Here is a 21,554-nt window from a genome sequence, read left to right as displayed (position 1 = left end):
TTTATTAAATATCTCCAAATGGACATTTTCTAATATTTAATCCAAACAAAAGGGAAGTTCGGATTTTCAGAGTGCGGCTTTGCTATAATTTTTCACATCCATTATCCGTTAATTAAAAATGATAATGGCTTTGAGAATCTACCTTTTCTTCAAAGCTTTACAATTTAGTATCCTGTTTTGTTTATTTTTTATTTTTCATAAATAGGACCTATAATTAACATCAGGGCCGGGATAGACTTCTAAGTTATGGGAGTCAAATTTTAGAAGTTTCGTATCATAATATTTATTATATATCATATAACAAAATCATATTAAAGTATATCAATTTTGAAAATGAATGGGGATCAATTAACTTCCAGAGTGGATCCTCCTCTGATTAAGATGGTCTGAATTATTTAGGTATTGAAGCCTATCTATATTTCTTTTTGTTAAAGGTAATTATTTTTCTGATAAATAGAAATGTTAATAAAATTAAGGAGTGTAAATGAAATTTATTTGTTTAATTATATGATTTGTATTGTATTCAGTAAGTATGGATTAAATTTATTTTCAAAGAATTTTTTGAACTTGTGCATTAAGAAAATAGGTAATAATTATCTTCGTACTTGTTACTTGTTGAGTATCTGAAGAAAATATTATATATATATTGGCTACTCTACTTATATAAATATAAGCATATGAGAACATATGCTTACAAGTTATTTTTGTATTTTCAAAATCAAAATAGTCGATCAAAAGTGCTGAACATGTTCTCAAAATTAAAATGTGTTTGGATACCAATTTTACATTCTTTCTGAAATATTTTACTATTTTTTAATTTTTGAAAATCACTTTTTGTCAATTTATTTTATTATTATTTTACTATATTGAAATACTATTTTGAAAAATTCTAAAAAAAAAATATTAAAACATTTTCAAAAAATGTAAAATTTGATCTCAAAGCACATTTTAATATGAAGAATATGTTGAGCGCTTTAAATTGACTATTTGAGATTTAAAAACACAAAAATAACTTATAAGTATATATCCTCATATGCTTACATATAAAACTAGGGAGTCAGACGCAACACGTAACCCATACGCGTTGCTCCTGACTCCCTATATATTACCAAACAAAGTTGAATTAGTATATAAATGTCACAACTTTATTTAGCCTTCTAGTTGTGGGACTAAAATTTTAGCTCCCATCCGGATTATTCTTAATTTCTTAATTTAATTCCGTTTATAGTTTTGTAAGACACTATTTATATCATTATAAGTAGAGAGATTTGTGATATTTAGAGAGCTATATATGAGAGCTAAAATTGATCACCACAACCAGTCTACCTAAAATAAGTGTACTTATCAACTTCACTAAAAATTGACCGTTTTTGACTGAATATAATTTATAGTGAAGCTTGGTTTCACCGACAATAGCAAAGCTTGGTTTCACATCTCGGCCGTTTGATTTATAAACGGAGCCAATCAGACCAGAGGATACGAATTAATGTTAAGTACCCAGCTTCTCGTAGTCCTTGGTTTCTAATTTATTAATAGCATTTACTTCGACTTTAAATGGCTATTTTCAGCACCTTTCCATTCAATTTCATACAAGCGAGTTATCACAGATATTATATAAGTAAAACGAAAAGATCAACATACAAAAATTTAAAAACGGAAAAGAAAATCTCATCAAGCAAGCCTAACAACATAAAATCTCTGACACATCAAATCAAAATAATATCGCTCATAAATAAGTGACCTTCTAAATTGATTTTTTTTTTATAAACCATAATTAATTAATTCAAATTTAGCGAACCAGCATGATTGCTTTTCTTTTTTTCAAAAACCACAAAAACCGAATGGCCATTTCGGTCTCCAAAATTGCCTTTTCCCCAGATCGAAATGGTCATTCAGTCTCACCAATTTTTCAATTTTTTTAGCAAACTGTGTGGCGAATTGTGTAATTCTTTTTTTTTTCTTTTTTTTCCCAGACCGAATCATCCATTCGGTCTTTTTTTTTTTTTTTTTTTTTTTTCTCAAATCTGTGTAACTGTGAGGGAGATTTGAAACGCTTTGAGCATCCAATAAATAGGTTGAATCAATGAGAGAACACCATGTGGCAGGAAAGGGCAACATGATCATTGCACCAAATTAAAGAGTCAACATAAAAATTGAGTGCAACCTATATTTGAGGAAGTATCAATCATTAACATAAACTCACTATGTATCAATTATTTGTAAATAATTATCAAATTTTTACTTGTAATTTTTTTACAATATATATAAAAAAGGCACAAATTAAAGTTCTACAAAGTGTGAATATTGTAAAGAAACTTTCATGGTTTAAACTTTCCAAGATACTCTATTAATATTAGAAAGGGCAATAAAATAATGAAAGAAACCAGCAGGTGGATTTGAGTATATTTTTTGTTTTTGTTTGATCTCAAGATTGTATAGAGTATTCGGTTTTCATATTAATTTTTTTTTTCTGATCTTCTATGGCATCCACCATGAAAAGTGAAAATTTGATGCAAGATTGGATAGAGTATTCAATCTGGACCAAATTTTTTTTTTTTCAGATCTTCTAAGGCAGCCACCAAGGAAAAGTGGAGAAAAAAGAAAAAATTAGTTTGACCGAATGGCCATTTCGGTCTAGAAAAATACAATTCTGGAGACCGAAATGACCATTCGGTCTTTGTGGTTTTTAAAAAAAAAAAAGCAATCACGCTGGTTCGCTAAATTTGAATTAATTAATTATGGTTTATAAAAAAAAATTCTTCTAAATTCTCTTAAAAGGCGCATTGTCTCTCTTTGCTGATTCCGAAAAAAGAAAAACAGAAAAGAAACGAAATAAAAGAATAGAAACGTAGAAAATGGAAAGATATTTTTTATAAAGATTTTTTATCTTCGATTATGCCAATTGAAATTCTGACTACATCGCAGATAATTTCTGAATTGTTGATTGCAATTTTATTTGAAATTATGAATGTTTCGCTATCAGGTAACTAAACTTATCTATTGTAATATTCCGAAAAATTGAGTCATTATTAATAAGAGCACAATCATTAATTAAAGCACATATCATTTGTGGTAAGATTTGATTTTTTTTTTTTTAAGTCAGTGGTAATGTCGAAATTTTAAAATTTAAGGGTGGGAACTAAATTTTTTTTCGGAGAAATTTACTAGCCAAATTTTAATAAATATAAAGAACATACAAAAGTTTTTTGTCTATTTTTTTAAATAAAAAAAAGAGAATGAAAGCTCACTTTATTTATAAAACAATTAAATACAAGTACCAATTGGCAACCAGGGGAACAACTTCCTGGTGTGTTGTCTCACAAAAGCATGGAAAACATTAACAAAACAGTCAAGTAAACTACAAATCATCCATCATCTAGATAGCTAAACTCCAAAAGTAAACTAAAGTTGTTAAGTGGAGGATAATGCTAAGTAAAGGGCTGAGGATGATTCTAAGGACAAACAAGTCAGATGGATCTTGTTCTTTCATTCATCATTGGTATCAACACTAGGTGGAGGCTGGTACAACACCACTTCCAAACCAGAGGGAATACAATTTAGTGGTATAACATTTTCAATAAGTGGCATCCATTATGTTGCTGCTTCCTTAGCCTTCTTCTTCACATTAGATATCCAATAACCAAGAATAGTTTTTATCAGTAGGATAATAGATCTAGCATATTTAAGAGCACAATTATTAATTAAACCACATATCATTTCTATGTTTCCATAAAATCCAGCATACTGAAATATATAAGTTCTCTAAAATGAAGGCAAGATAAGATAATACTGAAATATATCATCCCAGTTAGACCAATGTTTCACGATAAGTTGGCTCCTACCTAACCATAACTAGACCTGTTGGGCCAGGGGGCATTGTAGAAAAAGACGGTCTCTAGATTCTAATGCTATACATAATTAACATTGTTGGTTCCCTATCTTTAGCAGTGAGGGTATCTTTGGTAAGTATTTTTTTTTTTTTTTTGTGTAATGTTAACCATATGAAAATTCTGATTTTTGGAGACTCTAGTAATAGGGATGTCAATGACACCCGACTTCTGGTTTATCCTACTTGTATCGTATTCGATAAGATGGGTATGGATAAGATTTTTTTTTTCGTTAACTTATTGGGTATGGGTAAGAATTTTTTTTTTCGTTAGATAAACGGGTATGGGTACGGGTAAAGGTTATTTCGTACCCGTTGGATAACGGGTAATATCATAAGAAGAATATTATGCTAAACATTTTACTTTTTTATTTGAATGTTTATTATTTAGTTAAGGAATTGAATTTGTTAGAAGAGATATTTATGATTTTGATTTTTTTTGCTTGATAAAAAACTATTATTTAGAATTAATTGCATTTATATTTTAATTTTATATTAGTAATTGTGATTGCATATGTGACATGATAAGTTTTGATGCTTTATTTGAAAAATTAATAAAATTATTATATTTGTATTATTCGTTATTCGCCCACTACCGTTTTGTTATCCGCTAATCTTAATGGATATGGGTAGGGTAGGGTAAAGCAAATTGTTAACGAATATGGATAGAGTATGGATAAGGTCAATTCTTAGTGGGTATGGATGTGAAATTAGTTCCACTCTACTCATATCGTACCCATTGACACCTCTATCTGCTAAGGTCCACCAAATAAAAGGGTTAGAAGACAAGATTCCTCTAAAATTCAAAATTTATAAATTGATTGAGTAGAAAACTGTCCTGATATTTCACATTTCCAAAAAAAATTATCAAAGTCATTATATTGTAGAATGTTATCCTGGGAGTAGATAACATTGCCCGCAGCAAAATTAATAATTATATATGTTTCTGATAATCGAAAATTTTGATTTTCTTAAAATATGAATTAAACTATTATCGACGCAATATCAAATGATAAACAATTACCATGTATGATTTTAAAAATTTGTATCTATATCCAACAATACATCTTTTTTTTTCTGAAAGAATATCCAACAGTACACTAATTTTTATTTTTGAAACTATTTACATTTATACACATCATCAACAATAAATGGAATATTATTTTTTTAGATCACATTTGTATATTTTACATAATAAAAAAAATAAAAAGATTAAAAAAAGAAGTGGGATAGAAGAAAAGGAGAGAAAAAGCAGAGCCTACGTAGACATTTTGTTAAAAAATTTGAGAAGGGCATATGTTGTTCTTGTTTTGAAAATAAAAATACTACGTAAAATTTCCCATTTAAAATATATGAGAATCCGTATCTGCAAAATTATCTAATCTGTTTATTCTCCAAATTTGGATTATAGGCGGGATCAAATTGGATAATCCAGATCCATTTGTACACCCAGAAAAATTACCTATTTTAAAAAAATGGGTCTTTCCAGCACCATTTCTCTCAATTTATTTGAAAATTGAAAAGAAATTTTATCAAACAAGCCTGGCAAAAGAATATCACTGGCACAACAAATCAGGGGGACTCCTCGAGAAAAGGGTAGTCGGTGTAGCCCACCACCGGATCGGGCGTATAAAATGTCAATCTGTTATACTTATTAAGAGGGGCATTGAGCTCGAATCGTCGAGGCAAATCAGGGTTTGCCAGGAAGAGTCGGCCATACACTACGAGATCAGTATACCCTTCAGCCACTACTTTGTTTCCTTCTTCTCTGTCATAGCCTCCCGCGGCTAAAAATGTACCATTGAAGGCTTTTCTCATTGGAAGAAGCCTATGCAGGATTTGGTACCGACCCTCCACAATTGCCATCCTAGGCTCAACCATGTGGCAATATAGGATGTTAAGCTTGTTTAATGATTGCACCATGTATAGGCCAAGGGTTTCTGGATCAGAGTCGAAGCATTCCATGTAGTCTGTGAAGGGAGAGAGCCTGATTCCAAGCCGGTCGGGTCCAATTTCGTTAGAGATGGCTTCCACAATTTCTAGAGCAAATCGGCATCGGTTTTCAAGACTGCCGCCATATTTGTCAGTTCGGTTGTTTGAGCTGTCTTTCATGAATTGTTCAATTAAGTAACCATGTGCCCCATGGATCTCCACTCCATCAAATCCTATAATCAAGAAATATGTCAAAGTTCAGAATATTATTTGAACAAGTATTAGAATTAAGGAAGTGAATTGCTTGAAATGGTTAATTACTTTCTAATTCGTAAGCATCTATCACAGTTGACAGAAAAAATATATAAATATAAAATGAGAACATCACACTACACCATATCTACTATTGTATTAATTTCTTCAATTCAATAAGAGTTCTTTTTCTGTATGTTCAAATAAAATGCTGCGCATGTTTTGGTAATTTGTACTGATTTTCTAATCAACTTTTACAACAGGCGATAAGTACATTCAAAATTTGTGTTGCACAATAGTTTTGTGACTTGGTATTTTACCAGCTTCTATGGCATTCCTTGCTGCAAGCCTAAAGTCATTTACAACATCTGGTATTTCTTCTGTCTTTAATGCACGAGGCGGCGAGTAGTCCTCAACCGTATCATCGTGCTGCTTCTGAGATGGTATTTGCTTGTCAATGCTTGAGATCGGAGCTTGCCCATTTGGTTGATACTCTAAAACAAAGAAAAGGGTAAGCAGGGCTACCATTTGGCTAATAAATAAAAAATGAGAACAACAACAGTTACGATGCTGGCTAGTATAACATCAGTGTCATTTCAGCCTATATAACACCAACTTCAAAACTTATCGAATCGACTTCAAACGGTAAATCCAAACCATTCAACCCGATCTACTTCATTAGTTGGCATTTATATGCAAAATTTATAATTTTTCGAATTTATTTAGTATCAAATCAAGCAGTCAAATCTGTGAGTTTTTAAGTTAATTTTAATATATTCATTTTTCAACATTTTTACTGCTTGATTTGATAATAAAATAATTCAAAAATATAAAAAATTTACATGTAAACGTATCACTCATAAAGTAAATCAGTTTGAATGGTTTGAATTAGCCGTTTAAAGTCTATTTAATCAATTTTGAAATTAGTGTCATATGACACCGATGTCATACTAGCCGGACTCAACAGTCACCTAGTACAGAGGCCAAGATAGTTACATCTCTGAAATCAAGTGTGAACAAAATAATTCATTGGAAGTTAAGAGCTTAATTAAATGATCGAAATTCGAAAGTAGATTTGAAAACTGTGAGTTCATTAGTCATTATAGTATTAAACTGAAAAACTATCGACCATATTACAAATTACAAATTGAAACGAAAGAGTGCCGGAGACATACTATAATGGGAGACCCTTCCACTATGCCATATCTGGCAAAAGAAGATCCCACCTTTCTCGTGCACCGCATTAACGATTGGCTTCCATGCCTCGATTTGCTCTTTAGTCCATATACCGGGTTGGTCTCTGTAGCCTTGCGCTGTGTCAGACACTCCAGTGGCCTCCGATATTAGGAGACCTCCTTTGGTCGCTCGTTGCGAGTGGTATAGTATAGCGTGCGGCTGAGGCACGTTGCCGTATGATCTTTGCCTCGTCAAAGGAGCAAGAACAACCCTACAACAAGCACAGCCAATGACAAGAAATACACAAGGAAACATTGGAAAAACAGAAAGGAATTAAAAATGAAATGTACAATTAACAAATGGTGAACAGGCAAAAAAAGTAGCCAATAAATTTGGATTTTTTTTAAGGTTCTTCTAAAAGACTACAACCGAGATTGGTCTGAAATACATATCTTCTGAGCGATTTGGTTGGAAATACTTTGTAAATTATATATACACTTTCGGATGATTTTGGGTGTTTTGAGCGATTTTTTCCTTGAATAATAGGAAAAATAAAGTTTTTTTTTTTTTTTTTTTTAAAAAGGTGAGGGAAACTCATTTATTTCATTAGTGAAATTTAGGTATGAAACTGGTACCATATTACATAAAAGAGAGTAAGCTAAAGTAGCTCACTTAACAGACAACCTAATACAAGCACCTATGACAATCCAAAACCATAGACAGAGAACATATATAAGACTAGTGTAGAACAAGTGTATATGAAAAATATATATCCACAATCATTCAAAATTACCACAGAAAACACAGGAAAAAGAAATTAAAACCTGTATTACTTGTTACCTGTGAATAAATTACCTGTGAGATAGGTCAAATTTGCCCATTTTGTAAGGGGTCATAAGAGGAATTGGCTCCATTTTCGACGATTACGATGAAGAATGTGTCTCTTCGCTTCTTCTTTTTTCCTATCGGTTTCTTTAATTTTGGGTTTTACGGGGAAGAAATCGAAAGTGATATTGTCTCGGGATTTAGTTTCGCTGCTCGAGATTTGTGCCTTGCACTTCGGATCTGGAACAACGGATTCCAATCGGACGGGATCGATTCAAAACCCAAAAATTAGGTTACTTCACTGGATCCGAACTCATTGACCAAGGTACCTCAATTTTTTAGTTTGATTCTGGTCCGTTCGTTTATGTTAACACGAATTTTAAAGAAGCCCGTATATTACAGAACTGATTCGGATCCGAAATCCTAATAAATTTGAATTAAACAATCACTCTCTAATCAATCATTCTACACTTATTCAGTCCGCACATCAAATTAAATTAATATGCATCCTCAGCGCACTAATTTGATGCACATACTAAACTGAATTTAGTACACTAAATTGATGCTTTGACTTATATAATATATACTTTTATTGTTTTGTAATTTCTAACAAACAAAGCTAACCAACAGAGCAGACAATTCCAATTGGTGCTTTGACTTGTACATATTTCCTTTTCGTCCGGGACCCCATTCACCTCCTAAAAAAAAAAGCAAATTGAAATAATAGCTAACAAACAAAGCAGATATTAAAAGCAAAGTTTATCTCATTATATCTGAATCTATAGTAAGTGCGCATTCTCAGTCTATGCACTAATCTAATTTGATACGCGGACTGAATACGCGTGGGTAGATAGTAGGAATAGAGAAATGGTTGATTGAGTTATAATTGTTTAATTTGAATTTATTAGAGTGCTAACTAAAAAAGTTCAGGAGCCGGAACAATTTGGATTCTGATGACGGTCCACTAATGATTTAATTGGATTTTTTTATCGGAAATATATAAAATTGAAAAATCGGAAAACTGATGTAAAAAAAATTATAAAACAAGATATTTTCAGAGTCCGAATTTTACTTAATTTTCCATGTCTATTATCAACTAATGGATTTGAGAATCTTTTTTGTTTTTTGGCAGATAAAGGCTAGACTCAAATTTTTATCTTTTTTCGTTTTAAAATATTTACAACTCAATATCTGCTTTTATAATTTTAGCTTCTTCATGATCGCCATACCTTTTTAATCTTTTTTTTTTAGTTCTTTTCTTCTTTTTTCCTTTTTTTTTTCTTTTATAATAAGAGGTGTCTCAGTCCGATTTTTTATCCATACCATAAAAAGAAAAATTAAACATGTGCCACTGTTTTTCTAATACCTGATTTCATAACACAACCGCTGAATAACTCGAGCCCCATTCTTAAAAGTTGAACTGAAGTCGGTACGTGTATGACTTGAAGCAGTATTTCATAGGCTGTAAAATATAAGAAGTTTTAGTACTCACAAAACTCAAAAGCATCCAATACATTGTTATGACGGAAGCTGCGAGAACTGTATTAACAATGAAAAATTTAGGAAACATAGTAAATTATACACATTCTATTCAAATCAATGTGTATTCTCCAATCCATCTGTTATGTTTGCAAAGCAACAATCTCTGTCAATGAACCTGCCCAGAATTGGATTCTAGATACATCCTTTAGTCTTTATCAATTCTAAAATCCTTGCATTTGAGAGCTCAAGAAACTGGACACATAACCCTAAGTAAACACGTCTTTCCTACATGAAAGCAATCGGTGCTTTTCTTATAAATGCTCCTCAAAGCTCGTAATACCCGAAGCGTGTTGTTAGGGGTGTCAATGACACCCGTTTATTCTATCTGTATCGTATTTGATAAGATGGATATAGATAGGATTTTTTTTTCGTTAGATAAACAGGTATGGGTACAGGTAAATGTTATTTCATATCCGTTGGGTAACAAGTAATTATATAAAATAAATTATATCATAAGAAGAATATTATGCTAAACATTTTACTTTTTTATTTGAATGTTAATTTATTATTTAGTTAAGGAGTTGAATTTGTTAGAAGAGATATTTGTGATTTTATTTTTTTTGCTTAATAAAAAACTATTACTTAGAATTAATTGTATATTTATATTTAATTTTATATTACTAATTGTGATTGCATATGTATGACATGATAAGTTTTGATAATTTATTTGTAAAAATAATAAAACTATTATATTTATATTATTTGTTATTCGCCCACTACCGTTTCGTTACCCGCTAATCTTAACGGGTATGGGTAGGGTAGAGTAAGGAAAATTTTTAACGGGTATGAGTAGGATATGGGTAAGGTCAATTCTTAGTGGGTATGGATATGAAAATGGTTCCACCCTACCCGTATCGTACCCAATGACACCCCTATGTGTTGTAATAAAATGGTCAACTATACCAATTAGGAAAAGATTGGTTATTGCTACAATAATAGTTATATTTTAGAGGACGGTTCAAATACCTTTATTTTTTATACCTCTATCATATTTATATTTTTAAAACTACAATTAACTTAAAATTTACAATCTCTGCATAAAATTTTTATATAAAACCGTTAGATATCATTCATATTATTTTCTCTTTCAACGAAGTAATTAATTATGATTCTTTCTTTTAAGCGAGTGGCTCCCAGTTGAGGCAAAAATTGATTCTTCTTCATAAACAGGTGCTAGCTGTACTTGTAAAACCCTCAAAAAGTATTTATTTTAGCAATTAGAAGTACAAGTTGAACCGTTAACGGGTAGCCGGCAGTGAGACTTGTTTGGGATAATCAGAATTATAATTTATAATTCGGATCAAAATTTAGAGTTAAAATTAAAATTTTTTTTTTTTGAATTATAATTGATAATTAGAATATTGAAAAATACAAGTTAAAGCATTTTTTTTTATCAAATATTTAATTAGTTAACGAGTTTAAACCCGATTAATTATTTAAATTCAATTTACATCCTCGCCCGATCCGACAAAAATCCTAAATCCGCCCCTGCCAGCTTGTTAGGTCGAACATGACAACATAATCAAATATTTGCACGAGGCCAATTAAACTCAAAGAGGACACGAGGCACTAAAAAAACCATTTACAATACCCACTTGTTTGTGACAACAATTTACATGCAATTACAGATACAGATCACTAACACCGAGCAAACAGCTTATTTACAATATTACATACAAATTTCAGATCTACTCGAGTGTCTATGGCACCGGAAAACATCCCTGCTCCATATGACACTAGAGAGGAACCAAAACCATATTCTATTAGAATTCACGGTCTGGGAAGATCAAAGGGGCCACGAGGGTCCAAATGTAGAGACCCGCAGTGGTCCACTCAGTGCAAATTCTCACCCAAACTGTGGTCCATCCCACATCAATCAGCTCAGTGCTATCAGAAGTTGAGCTTGTCCAGCCGGTGAGAAGCATGGCCGAGTACATGCTTGCCAGTGCAAATATCAGATGGAAGAATGTGTATGAGTAACTTACAGGGTTTGGTTCGGCATCTTTGCTTGATTTGCCTGATTCTGTGTCTCCCTCCAGCAATGGAGATGTAGCCCCTAAAGAAAAAGTAGGGTTTCTGTAATTTAGCAATCTGATAATAATTTATTATTCATCATTTATTGAGGACCAAAATTTCTGGCAAAACTGGTTACTGTTTTTTCATTGCATCACCATCTCAGCATTTGTCAGCAGATCTCCATTTTAACCTTTTCAGATTTCAAGATACTCTTAGCACTGAATGTAGATCTGAAGCAGCATGATGGCTTAATGGAGGATTAAACAATTAGTTGTAGCCAGAAATATGCAACATTACCGATACAATAAGTACCTTGCCAGACTAATGCTGCACCAGTAGCAAGGCAACCAATGAACCCAAAAAAGAAAAAAGAAGGAAAAAGCAGAGGCAAGCCCAGTCAACACGTCACACACATTAGACATATGGCAGAGAGATTATTATCACCTGCTCTCGGAGAGGAGGGAGGTGAGAGAAAGGTGGTGGAAGATCCAGCTCTGACGGCCGAATACACAGTTGAGAGCACAGTTGTGAGCATACCGAGAACAAGAGTCCCAGTGGAGACCTGCTTAGAGTGCAAATGGAGGCCATTGCACTCATAGTCTGTTGGCTCACTCGAGAGCCCACTATAGCAGAGGTATGCGCAATAAATAGAGATCACGGATGCCGGCATCAAGCTTCCATTCACCTAATAGTTTTGAATTATTTAATCTGGGCTATTCAGTCAACTATGATTACAAATAAAGATATTTTGTCTGAGAAAGCTCCTGCTATTTTAATGTCACAACAGAAATAATGGTGCATGACACAAACTCCTAATTATCTCTTTGGCTATTGCAAAATCTAATTACATACTCTAAAATTCTGCAAACCAGTCAATAAACCCATACTCCAGAATATAAAATCTGAAGCTTTAATGAGTAACATGATATGAAAACTTTTTGGCATATCACCAGTGGTGATGAAGAAAAAAAAATTACAGGAGCAAAATTGTAACATCACAAACCACAGTATTTTTCACAATATCAGATAAGCTTAAGGGTGCGGGTTCTTCATTTAAACTTCCATTGATTAAAATTGTAGAAAAATGCACAATTGATTGTGTTATGGCTTACCTGGGGATGCAAGGAAACAATAGCAAAAGCTAAAGCAAGGATCAAAGTCATGACAATGAAGAAAACATTGAGACCACAGTCATGTCCTGAGGGATTGAACCAAACAAACAACACCCCGGAGAAGGCAAAAGTAGCTAGATAACAAACTACCGAAATAACCAACAGTGCAATGTACCTGACAAGTTATATATACAGTTACAGAGTAATTGACGAAAACACTGGAATTAAATGACATCTAGTTACAGAAGAAAAAGAATATACCATTTTTGCTCATCTTTCTCCACCCAGGAATCATTCCAGTTTGTTAAGAAGTCCAGAAGAATAACCACTTGTACCAAAAGAAAGAAACCCGAGCCAAATTTCGACAATGTCTCTGCAAAAATATAAAATAAGGGAAAGAGAATGAAAACTCAGCAGGAACTTGCTGGAATAAAGAAAATACGAAGGTCTGTCTTGATGATGTATGTCCATTTTATATGCGTTACATGTGTCAAGTAGGCAACCTTAACTGGGCTTCTTTGTATTGAATCTATATCTTCAATGTCTGGCAAATTGCTTACATTCAAAATTGCAGCTCACCAAATGAAAATATAAAAAATAACTAGTTAATCATAAAATTGACAGGACATCGTGATCCTTTTAGAAGGAGAGAAATCATATCAATAGATGTGTAGTTGTTATTTACTACTCCAAAAAATGTTACTTTACTCATATCTCGCTATTCCTTTCATACCAAATTTCATTTTCTTGGTATTCATCAACTTTAGGTCTTCATTAATGCAATGTTTCTATTGACTAAACAGGCTAAGAAAAAAATACCCAAATGAAAAATAACCTCTTACCATAAATAGAAATCACAATATTAGGCAAGAAAAACATAAGAGCAACAAGCACAACCCAAACAACAATCTTTAAGATCCAGCCATCGTGGTGCCATGCATCTCTTCTATCGTTCTGGTCTTTCACACCAATCATCATGGCAGCAAATGTCGCAAAAAACAAGAAGTTTCCCAGACTGACACGTAGGACCGCATTGGTCTGGAACCATTCCTTTGATGGGGTTTGTTCAAAGGTATTAATCCCTGCAATAAGCAAAGACAACTCTTTCAAAACTAATACATTTTTTTCATTTCAGTATGTTAGCTGCTGACATCTGACTACTCAGGTGTTGACATATCCTTTTTTTTGTATTTTTTGAAGTAAGGTGTTGACTTATATATCAAATGGATTTTAATAGTCTCAATAAAATCAACATGAAACTACATATCGAACTGATAGCTGCTGACCAAAATTTATGCTGGTACCAGCAGGAAGAAAATTAAACATGATCCTCAATAATGGAAGAGCTCCATATACAATCTCTTGTCAATCTAGAATTGGGTTTCTTTCAGTGTACTTCAGTTTAAATACCATTTAAGCCTCAAACTTCTACAATATTAGCCTCAATCAACCAATTAAAGAAAAGTAGAAAACAAAACAAATAACTGGTTTTTACAGGGAACACTGGCTGAAATTTCAAGCATGAATAAACACCAAAAGGAACCAACACATAAGCTACCATTTTTCACTATATATGTCACCTTGATTTTGATTGTGATACGAACCTAATACTATAAATTCCATCAAAATGGACCAGTAAAAATGATCTCCAAATCTTAAGGATCTAAAACTTTGAGTTGAAAAAAAACAACGTTAGCAGTTCAAGCAACAGAGGCATTGATCTTTATAGCTCCAAATTGACAAATCATCTTAAAATTGGCAACTCTAGAGCTAAAAAGACCTTAAACTGAAGCACCATACCATAAATCAGCTCATTATCTACTGATTTGGGATAAAGCAACAAACGAGGTTAGATGAATTAAAACTTACAGGGGACTTTTTCAAGGAGAGGAGCTGCCACTTCGCGAAGGATCCAGGAGAGGATGAGAGAGAGCGCGAAGAGGCCGCAATAGGCGAGGCGGGCGGAGCGGCGAGAGATCGCCGACGCCGCCGACATGCATGCGCCGCACGCGCAGCTGGCGCAGCACGACGTTAGGCACGACACACACCACATCTCCTCTTTTCTGCTGCTGCTTCTTCTTCTTCGTTTCGTTCTTTGATTTCGTGTTAGTTCGCGAGAAGTCTAAAGACTTTCCGTTGAGAATTTAGGAATTATGAGAAATGTTGACTGACTTTTTTCACTAAATTTGTGTAAATCGAAATTACCAAAAAGAATTGATAAAATAAAAATGTGACGTGTGCATCTTATTATTTCACCATCCTGATTTGAATTAAGGAGCAGACTTAAAACTTAGCAGCTTCAATTAAAAAAGTGATTCCTTTATTTGTAGGGGGGATTTCATGTATACCCCTTAAAAACTTCAAAATTACGTATATCCCCTCTAAAGTTTGAATTACATATTTCTCCTCTAAATTTCAAATACGGACAAATTTATCCATTTTATTGTCTTTTATATTAAAAATCATTCTAAATTTATAAAATACTAATTTTACCCTTTATTAAAAGCATATAAAGCTCATCAAACTCAAATTTGAATTTAAACAATTCCTCTACCATCCAAACTGCTTTTAGATATGTGCACGCAAGATTAGCACGAATCTTGATGCGAACACGCACTTATATTGAAGCGACGTGCACATATCTTAATGCGTTGAGCGCAGACCGAGATTGCTTTAAGATCTGTGCAGCTATAGCATGAATATTGAAGCGCTACACACAGATCTTAATGCAATGCATGCGGATCGAATGGTGGGGAACTCTTTAAATTTAAATTTGAGTTTGATGTGCTTTATATGCTTTTAATAAAGGGTAAAATGAGTATTTTAAAATTATAGAATGAGTTTTAATATAAAAGACAATAAAATGGGTAAATTTATAAATTTTTGAAGTTTAGAGGGGAAATATGTAATTGTAAAATTTAGATGAGACAATACGTAATTTTAAAGTTTTTGAGGGGTATACGTGAAATCCCCCCTTATTTGTATAGCACGTTGTGTATGTTAAGGATTTGTTTTTGTAAATATTCAATTCAGAGAATATGTATAAATATAAATAAAGCATATGTATTTTATGTGATTTAAATTAAATTAGAATATTATTTTCTTTCTCATCAGACTATTTTATTTGTATTATCTGAATAGTACTTAACTGGTACTGCTCTCACGTTTTCTAAATTATTATTTTCTTATATTGTTTTAAGAGTAGAATTAGAATGTTTTTAAGCTCATCAAATCCATATAGTTATTAGTTATTACAATCTGACACTTTGCTTATTACGACGAAATTTATCTTAATATGTTTTATTACTTCAACAAAGTAAATTGCTTCCTTCTATTTTTGTTTTTCCTGTATTTTTTTAAATTTAAACAGATAATTGCATCCAACCAAAATTATGCTGCTAAAAACGTTTGCATCAAACAGTTGAGCATGTATGTAATATAATTATGAATTGTATATTGTCATGTATGATTGTTCTAATTAAGTGATCTAATATGAAATTAAGGTATTTGACAATCTATGTATTCAATAGAGTGTGATCTATAAATATATAGAATAATTTGGGCAAAGATTAAATTATTAGAACCGTTGTCTAGAGGGTTGTGCGGGCCTCACAAAACTATCTCGATTAAGTGTGTTGATAACCAGAGAGTTTTGCGACCGCATGAATTTTGATGTGACCGCCAGTTATTGATGCGGACACACAAAATACCTTTTTCAAGTTAGCATACAACCAGAAGTTTGTGCGGGCCACACAAAACACTGTTAAATCAGGAAAGTCGATTACTCAAGCGAAAAGGCGATTCTGTAGACACGTTTGGCCGTTTGTGCGGCCACACGAATTTTGTGTGGGCCATACTACAAGATATGTTACCCTATATAAGAATGGGTATCCAAGGCACAAGACACTACACAAAGTTTTCTTAAAAGCATTTATTTTCGATAATCTTAGTGTCTTCTCTTCTTCTTTCACCATCAAATATTAGAGAGGAGAAATTCATTAGAAAACTTGAAAGGTATTTCTCAAAGGCATGTCTTGTTGTCTTGGAAGATTTAATCCACAACCATACGATGCATAGGCCAGAAGAGGGCTTCCTGCCATTGAAGACTTGTCTCGTGCACACGGAAACGGCTAATCGCAATTGAGGATTCCATGGCCTACTGTGAATCAGGCATTATATTCCACACTTATGATTATATTTTCTATGAGTCGGCTTTTGGCATAGGACAGTCCTTAGGTTAAGGTGGAGATTGTTTTTTTCTTTCCAAGGGTGTAAGTATTTGATCCCTAGATAAGATGTAATTGTTTAATCTCTAGATAATGAGTAATTGTTTGGCCTTTATAATTTCCCAACGAATGGTATCAGAGCTTTCATATATCGAAAGATTAGATCTTAAGGATCTAGAAAGAATTAGGAATTCATTGATGATTTTTTGTTGGATTTTTTCTTGATTATTTTGATCTGAAAATTAGGTTTGAAGAGCACAAAATATGTTATCGGCTAAAGTTTTGATTGCCCATGTTTCAGTTATTAAGTTGGTTAGGATTTGCTAGAAGATTTTCATTTGAAATTGTGAAATTCTAATCAAAATTCAATTCTGGAAATTTTGTGAGGTCTGCACAAAATTTTGAGTGAGCCGCACAAAATTCCACAGCCATTAATTAACTTGGCTGTTTTTTGGGCAGTTATAAAAATTAGGGTTTTGCTGAAATTTATTTCTAATAAGTTTCCTAAAACAAAATATACAGATTTATAATTAAATTTCTAAATTTAAAAAGCTATTTAAAGTGCTTTCAAAATTAAAAAATCTCTCTAGATCATAGGTAAATTTCAACATAATAATAACATTTATATCTGGGTCCTTGAAATGTCCATCTTGGATACATGGATTGAGCCTTTATCATTTAGATCAAGTACTCAGAAGGTTACTTGTATACAGTCAATGATGTTTGAAGTAGAATCCTTGTACAAAATATTTTTTTAGCTTGAGACATTACAATTAGTTCAATTTGGTTTAGCAACGCAACACAGGCAGAGGAGAGACAAAGGGTATCACACATTTTTGGAGTTGAGGAGGGGAACAGGGAAATTAAATACCCATGAGCACCTGTTGAAGTGAGTAGGGGTGCATACGATTTTTGGATTGAAAAGTTTTCCTCTCGACTACAAACTTGGAAGGGAAGAATACTATCTCATGCAGGTCGCATTGTCCTGATCAAATCGACTCTACAATCAATTTCGGTTTCTCATATGTTGACTTGTAAGATACCAGTAAGTGTTCTAAATCAATTGACAAACCTCATTAGGAGATTTTTCTAGGAAAGGGATGATAGGGGAAGGTATTTGGCATATGTTGCATGAGACAAAATAACAAGGCCTATTCAGCAAGGTGGTTTGGGAATTCGCGATTTACCTCCAGTACCGAGTGATAAACAGGACACCCTAGTTTTTTTCTCCTGCACCAAGTGGCAATTTCTCTGTTAAGAAAGCTTACCAGGGCATTAGAGCAATAGGAGAGACCCAAATTCTGACTAACAAGAAGGTGTGGGAGGTGATATTGAAAAGAGGAGACCTGGTTGCAAGAGTTAGAATTTTCCTTTAGAAGCTATTGCACAACGCAGTACCAGTGGGACAGATTCTGGCAAGAAGGGGAATCATAGTAGATAGCCTGTGTAGAGTATGCGGTTTGCAGGATGAAGATGTTGCACATATGCTGTTTAAATACGGTTTCTCTAGGGCATGCTGGTTCACATCTCCAATGCAAATCAGGTCTGAAAATCTGCCTAAAAATCTTTTTACTGTGATGAATTCCTTTCTAGAAAATGTCACACCAGAACAGTGGACTATGTTTGGGAATATTGCATGGGCTGTGTGGAGGTGTAAGAACGACAAGGTGTATGGAGCAAAAGAAGTACAGTTGGGGAAATTCCAAAAATACCTGCATGCAATCACATCTGAAACAATAATGGTGGCAAATGGCTCAAATTTCGGAAGGAGAAGGTAGATGCCTGAAACGGGGTCATCAAATCAGCAGTGGGAGTATACCTGTTCTCTGGATGGCTCCTGGAATAGAGATTGGAGGGGGAGAATGGGAATTGTGCTTATGAAAGGGGACATGTTGGTGATGTTCAAAACTATAAGCAAAACTGCCATTAGTCCCCTGCATGCTGAGGCAATTGCTTTGAAGGAAGCTTTGGATATGGTGGCAAAGGAAGGGATACAGAGTTGCCTATTTCAGACAGATAACAAACACCTAGCTGATTCTGTTAAAGAGGCAGACCCACCCATAAATACTGAATGGCAGGCTTTTTATGAGGTTTACCACATCTGGAAGATTGGAATGGTGATCTCAAGTGCGTTCATATCGAGAGAAGCCACAATGAGCTGGCTGATCTTTTAGCTAAGAAGGGAAGACTGGAAGACATGTCATACATAGGGTATACTTACCCAATTTTCTAGAACTGCTATGTAATAGGATGTTTTCTCTCATTATAGGAAGCAATTTGAAGATATTGTTTTATCTAGTTCTGAAATTACAGTAGACATTGGATGTAAGAGGATTGATTCTGGATCCAGCCTACGGGTATTGTAAGAAAAAAGAAAAAAGAAAAAAAAAAAAAAAGCCATTACAAGTAGAATCCTACATGACAAAATTGGAAGACTTATCTGTTATTCGGGGAAAAGTTGATCCCTCTGAAGGACCTTAATTGAGCGGATATTGATGCAGATCAGGGGCTGGGACTTATCTGCATTTTTTTAAGGTGATATTACTTCCTTGCTACCATCGTTCTAGAGAATGTGTTTTCTTGTTTACATAGCACGGAATTTACCAAAAGAAAATGGCGACAACTATTTATATATGGACAATATTGTCAAATTACATCTGAAATTCAATCATGCATTTAAAATTATATCTCAATGAGATTTGTTTAGGTGGTAAATCTCAAAAGAATAAAATTGAGAAAACTAAATATTATTGTAATCTAAATGCATGTAGTCAGATTTTATAAAACAAAAAAATGATTATTTTAATTGACAATAATGATGCCATTCTTACTGAACTACAGATTTGAATTGAAAAAAATAAAATCCTTACTATTTTCTAGATTTCTATAGTAGACGTATATATTACAAGAATAAAACAGTATCCGTGAGAGTAAAAAGTGACTATTCGCAAGAGTGTGCTAACATAAAGGTGATTTTCCTATTAGCTACGATGGTATCCACGACGATATACTGACAGCATCCTTGTGTGTCAAACAAATAACTCTCACTATCAAGGAGACATGAAGATAAGTACCCACATAAGAAAAAGGTCAACCTAAAAGATTCATAAACTTAAAAGATTCGATTTTGGAGTTACTGCAGCTAGAGGATATATACGAATTCAATGCCACGGGACCGCTCATGTTTCCTGTTATACCTTCCATTTGAGCCCTCTCATTGGTCCAAATATATATATATATTCAACCTGCCCATTTTTGTCAATCGAGTTCGAAATTATTTTTCCAAAGGCCTTGCATGAATTCATGCCGTTTCAAGCTGAATACCAGGCTATAAATCCATGTGCATCGAATCCCTGAAACAGAAAGTCAAACCACATCTCCTAATTATTCTTTTTTATAAAAGAATATATATCTGATATAATATAACACAATGGCGCCTAACAAAGCCATCCAAACCCTAACCCTAACTTTGTCCCTCCTCTTACTTCTCCTCCCTTCTTTCTCTCTCGCCACTTCACCCACTGACTGCGGTGTAGAGACCGAAGGAACATGTCACAACAAGCCAAAGGCTCTCCGCTTGAAAGTAATCGCCATCGTGGCGATACTGATAGCCAGTATGATTGGCGTCTGTCTCCCTCTCGTCACAAAATCTATCCCGGCACTCCACCCTGATAGAAACCTATTTGTCGTGGTCAAGGCATTCGCTTCCAGTGTCATTCTCGCCACTGGATACATGCACGTGCTGCCGGATTCATTCGACGACTTGCAGTCTCCTTGCCTAGCAGACAAACCATGGCACCAGTTCCCGTTCACGACTTTCATAGCCATGCTAGCTGCACTTCTCACGCTGATGGTCGACTCTTTGATGCTGACATTCTACAACAGGAATAGAAAAGGTAGTAGTGATGTGGCGGTTGTAAGCAGTGAGAGTCCTGCAATAGATATTCATGGACATGGCCATTGCCATGGTGGTGCAATGGAAGTTGTGAGCCATGACCTAGAAGATAACAAAAAGGTCTCCTTGCAACGAAACCGTGTTATTGCACAGGTCAGAGCAGTGGTGATGGATATAATTCATAATTTTAGCTCTCATATCTTTCTGAATACCACAAATTTCTCTACTTAATTATAATGATTATAATAAATAGTGTCATGATTTTTAGTTCAAACTTCAAACAGTCAGCATATAGTTAAAATTAACAGTTTATCTATTTTCTACAAGACAAAGCCAAATTTGCTTTTGAAAGATAACTTAGGTCCAGTATGCATAATAATTATACAAAAGTAGTTGAAATTTTCTTTTATTTACTTTCATTTTCATGCCGTTTTTCTTTCTTTTATTCACAAATCTATTTTTAACTAAGAAAGTTTTGTTATAAAGAGATCAGAACACTAGTGGAAAAACAGAAATCAAAATCGGCTTATCTGAATCGGCTGTAAGAACCAACCGATACTCATAACTATCAGTATCGGTTCTATAACTAAAACCGATACTAATATCCACTGAAACCACAGAACCTGAGCTAATTGCATCGGTTCTAATATTACAACCGATGCTGATAGTATCGGCATCGGTTCTAAACTAAA

The 21,554-nt window shown here is 33.6% G+C and overlaps 3 protein-coding genes across 3 annotated transcripts in view; 1 reads left to right on the top strand and 2 right to left on the bottom strand.

Annotated features, from left to right (window-relative positions):
• Positions 1-5,372: 5,372 nt before the first annotated feature.
• LOC144544338 (putative 12-oxophytodienoate reductase 4) lies at positions 5,373-8,255 on the bottom strand. Its single transcript, XM_078292826.1, has 4 exons — positions 8,102-8,255; positions 7,246-7,517; positions 6,391-6,564; positions 5,373-6,051 (listed from the first exon to the last, which is right to left on the bottom strand). Exons 1-4 carry the CDS (start codon positions 8,158-8,160, stop codon positions 5,459-5,461), a joined length of 1,098 nt encoding a protein of 365 aa, XP_078148952.1. The 5' UTR covers positions 8,161-8,255; the 3' UTR covers positions 5,373-5,458.
• Positions 8,256-11,177: 2,922 nt separating this feature from the next.
• Positions 11,178-14,860, bottom strand: LOC144544435 (uncharacterized). The gene is made up of 6 exons (XM_078292945.1): positions 14,611-14,860; positions 13,584-13,823; positions 13,003-13,114; positions 12,742-12,916; positions 12,074-12,314; positions 11,178-11,669 (listed from the first exon to the last, which is right to left on the bottom strand). Exons 1-6 carry the CDS (start codon positions 14,792-14,794, stop codon positions 11,377-11,379), a joined length of 1,245 nt encoding a protein of 414 aa, XP_078149071.1. The 5' UTR covers positions 14,795-14,860; the 3' UTR covers positions 11,178-11,376.
• A 5,537-nt stretch (positions 14,861-20,397) lies between these two features.
• The window catches only part of LOC144544599 (fe(2+) transport protein 1-like), a 46,905-nt gene continuing 45,748 nt past the window's right edge, over positions 20,398-21,554 (top strand). Inside the window, exon 1 of the mRNA XM_078293132.1 lies at positions 20,398-21,015. Within this exon, the coding sequence (XP_078149258.1) occupies positions 20,398-21,015 (618 nt within the window). The remainder of the gene's footprint in view (positions 21,016-21,554) is intronic.

The sequence above is a fragment of the Carex rostrata genome, chromosome 26 (genome assembly GCF_964058835.1).
Source record: "Carex rostrata chromosome 26, lpCarRost1.2, whole genome shotgun sequence".
Classification (NCBI taxonomy): domain Eukaryota; kingdom Viridiplantae; phylum Streptophyta; class Magnoliopsida; order Poales; family Cyperaceae; genus Carex; species Carex rostrata.
This window is presented reverse-complemented; position numbering and strand designations above follow the sequence as displayed.

Excerpts from the sequence above, each read along its gene's own strand:
- LOC144544338 (XM_078292826.1), bottom strand. The coding sequence starts at position 8,160 with ATGGAGCCAATTCCTCTTATGACCCCTTACAAAATGGGCAAATTTGAC. Across the intron at positions 6,565-7,245 it reads TGGAAGGGTCTCCCATTATA|AGTATCAACCAAATGGGCAA; the intron begins GTATGTCTCCGG and ends TCTTTGTTTTAG. Across the intron at positions 6,052-6,390 it reads AAGGAATGCCATAGAAGCTG|GATTTGATGGAGTGGAGATC; the intron begins GTAAAATACCAA and ends TCTTGATTATAG.
- LOC144544435 (XM_078292945.1), bottom strand. The coding sequence starts at position 14,794 with ATGTGGTGTGTGTCGTGCCTAACGTCGTGCTGCGCCAGCTGCGCGTGC. Across the intron at positions 12,315-12,741 it reads TTGTTTCCTTGCATCCCCAG|GTGAATGGAAGCTTGATGCC; the intron begins GTAAGCCATAAC and ends CAAAACTATTAG. Across the intron at positions 11,670-12,073 it reads TCCCTCCTCTCCGAGAGCAG|GGGCTACATCTCCATTGCTG; the intron begins GTGATAATAATC and ends CTTTTTCTTTAG.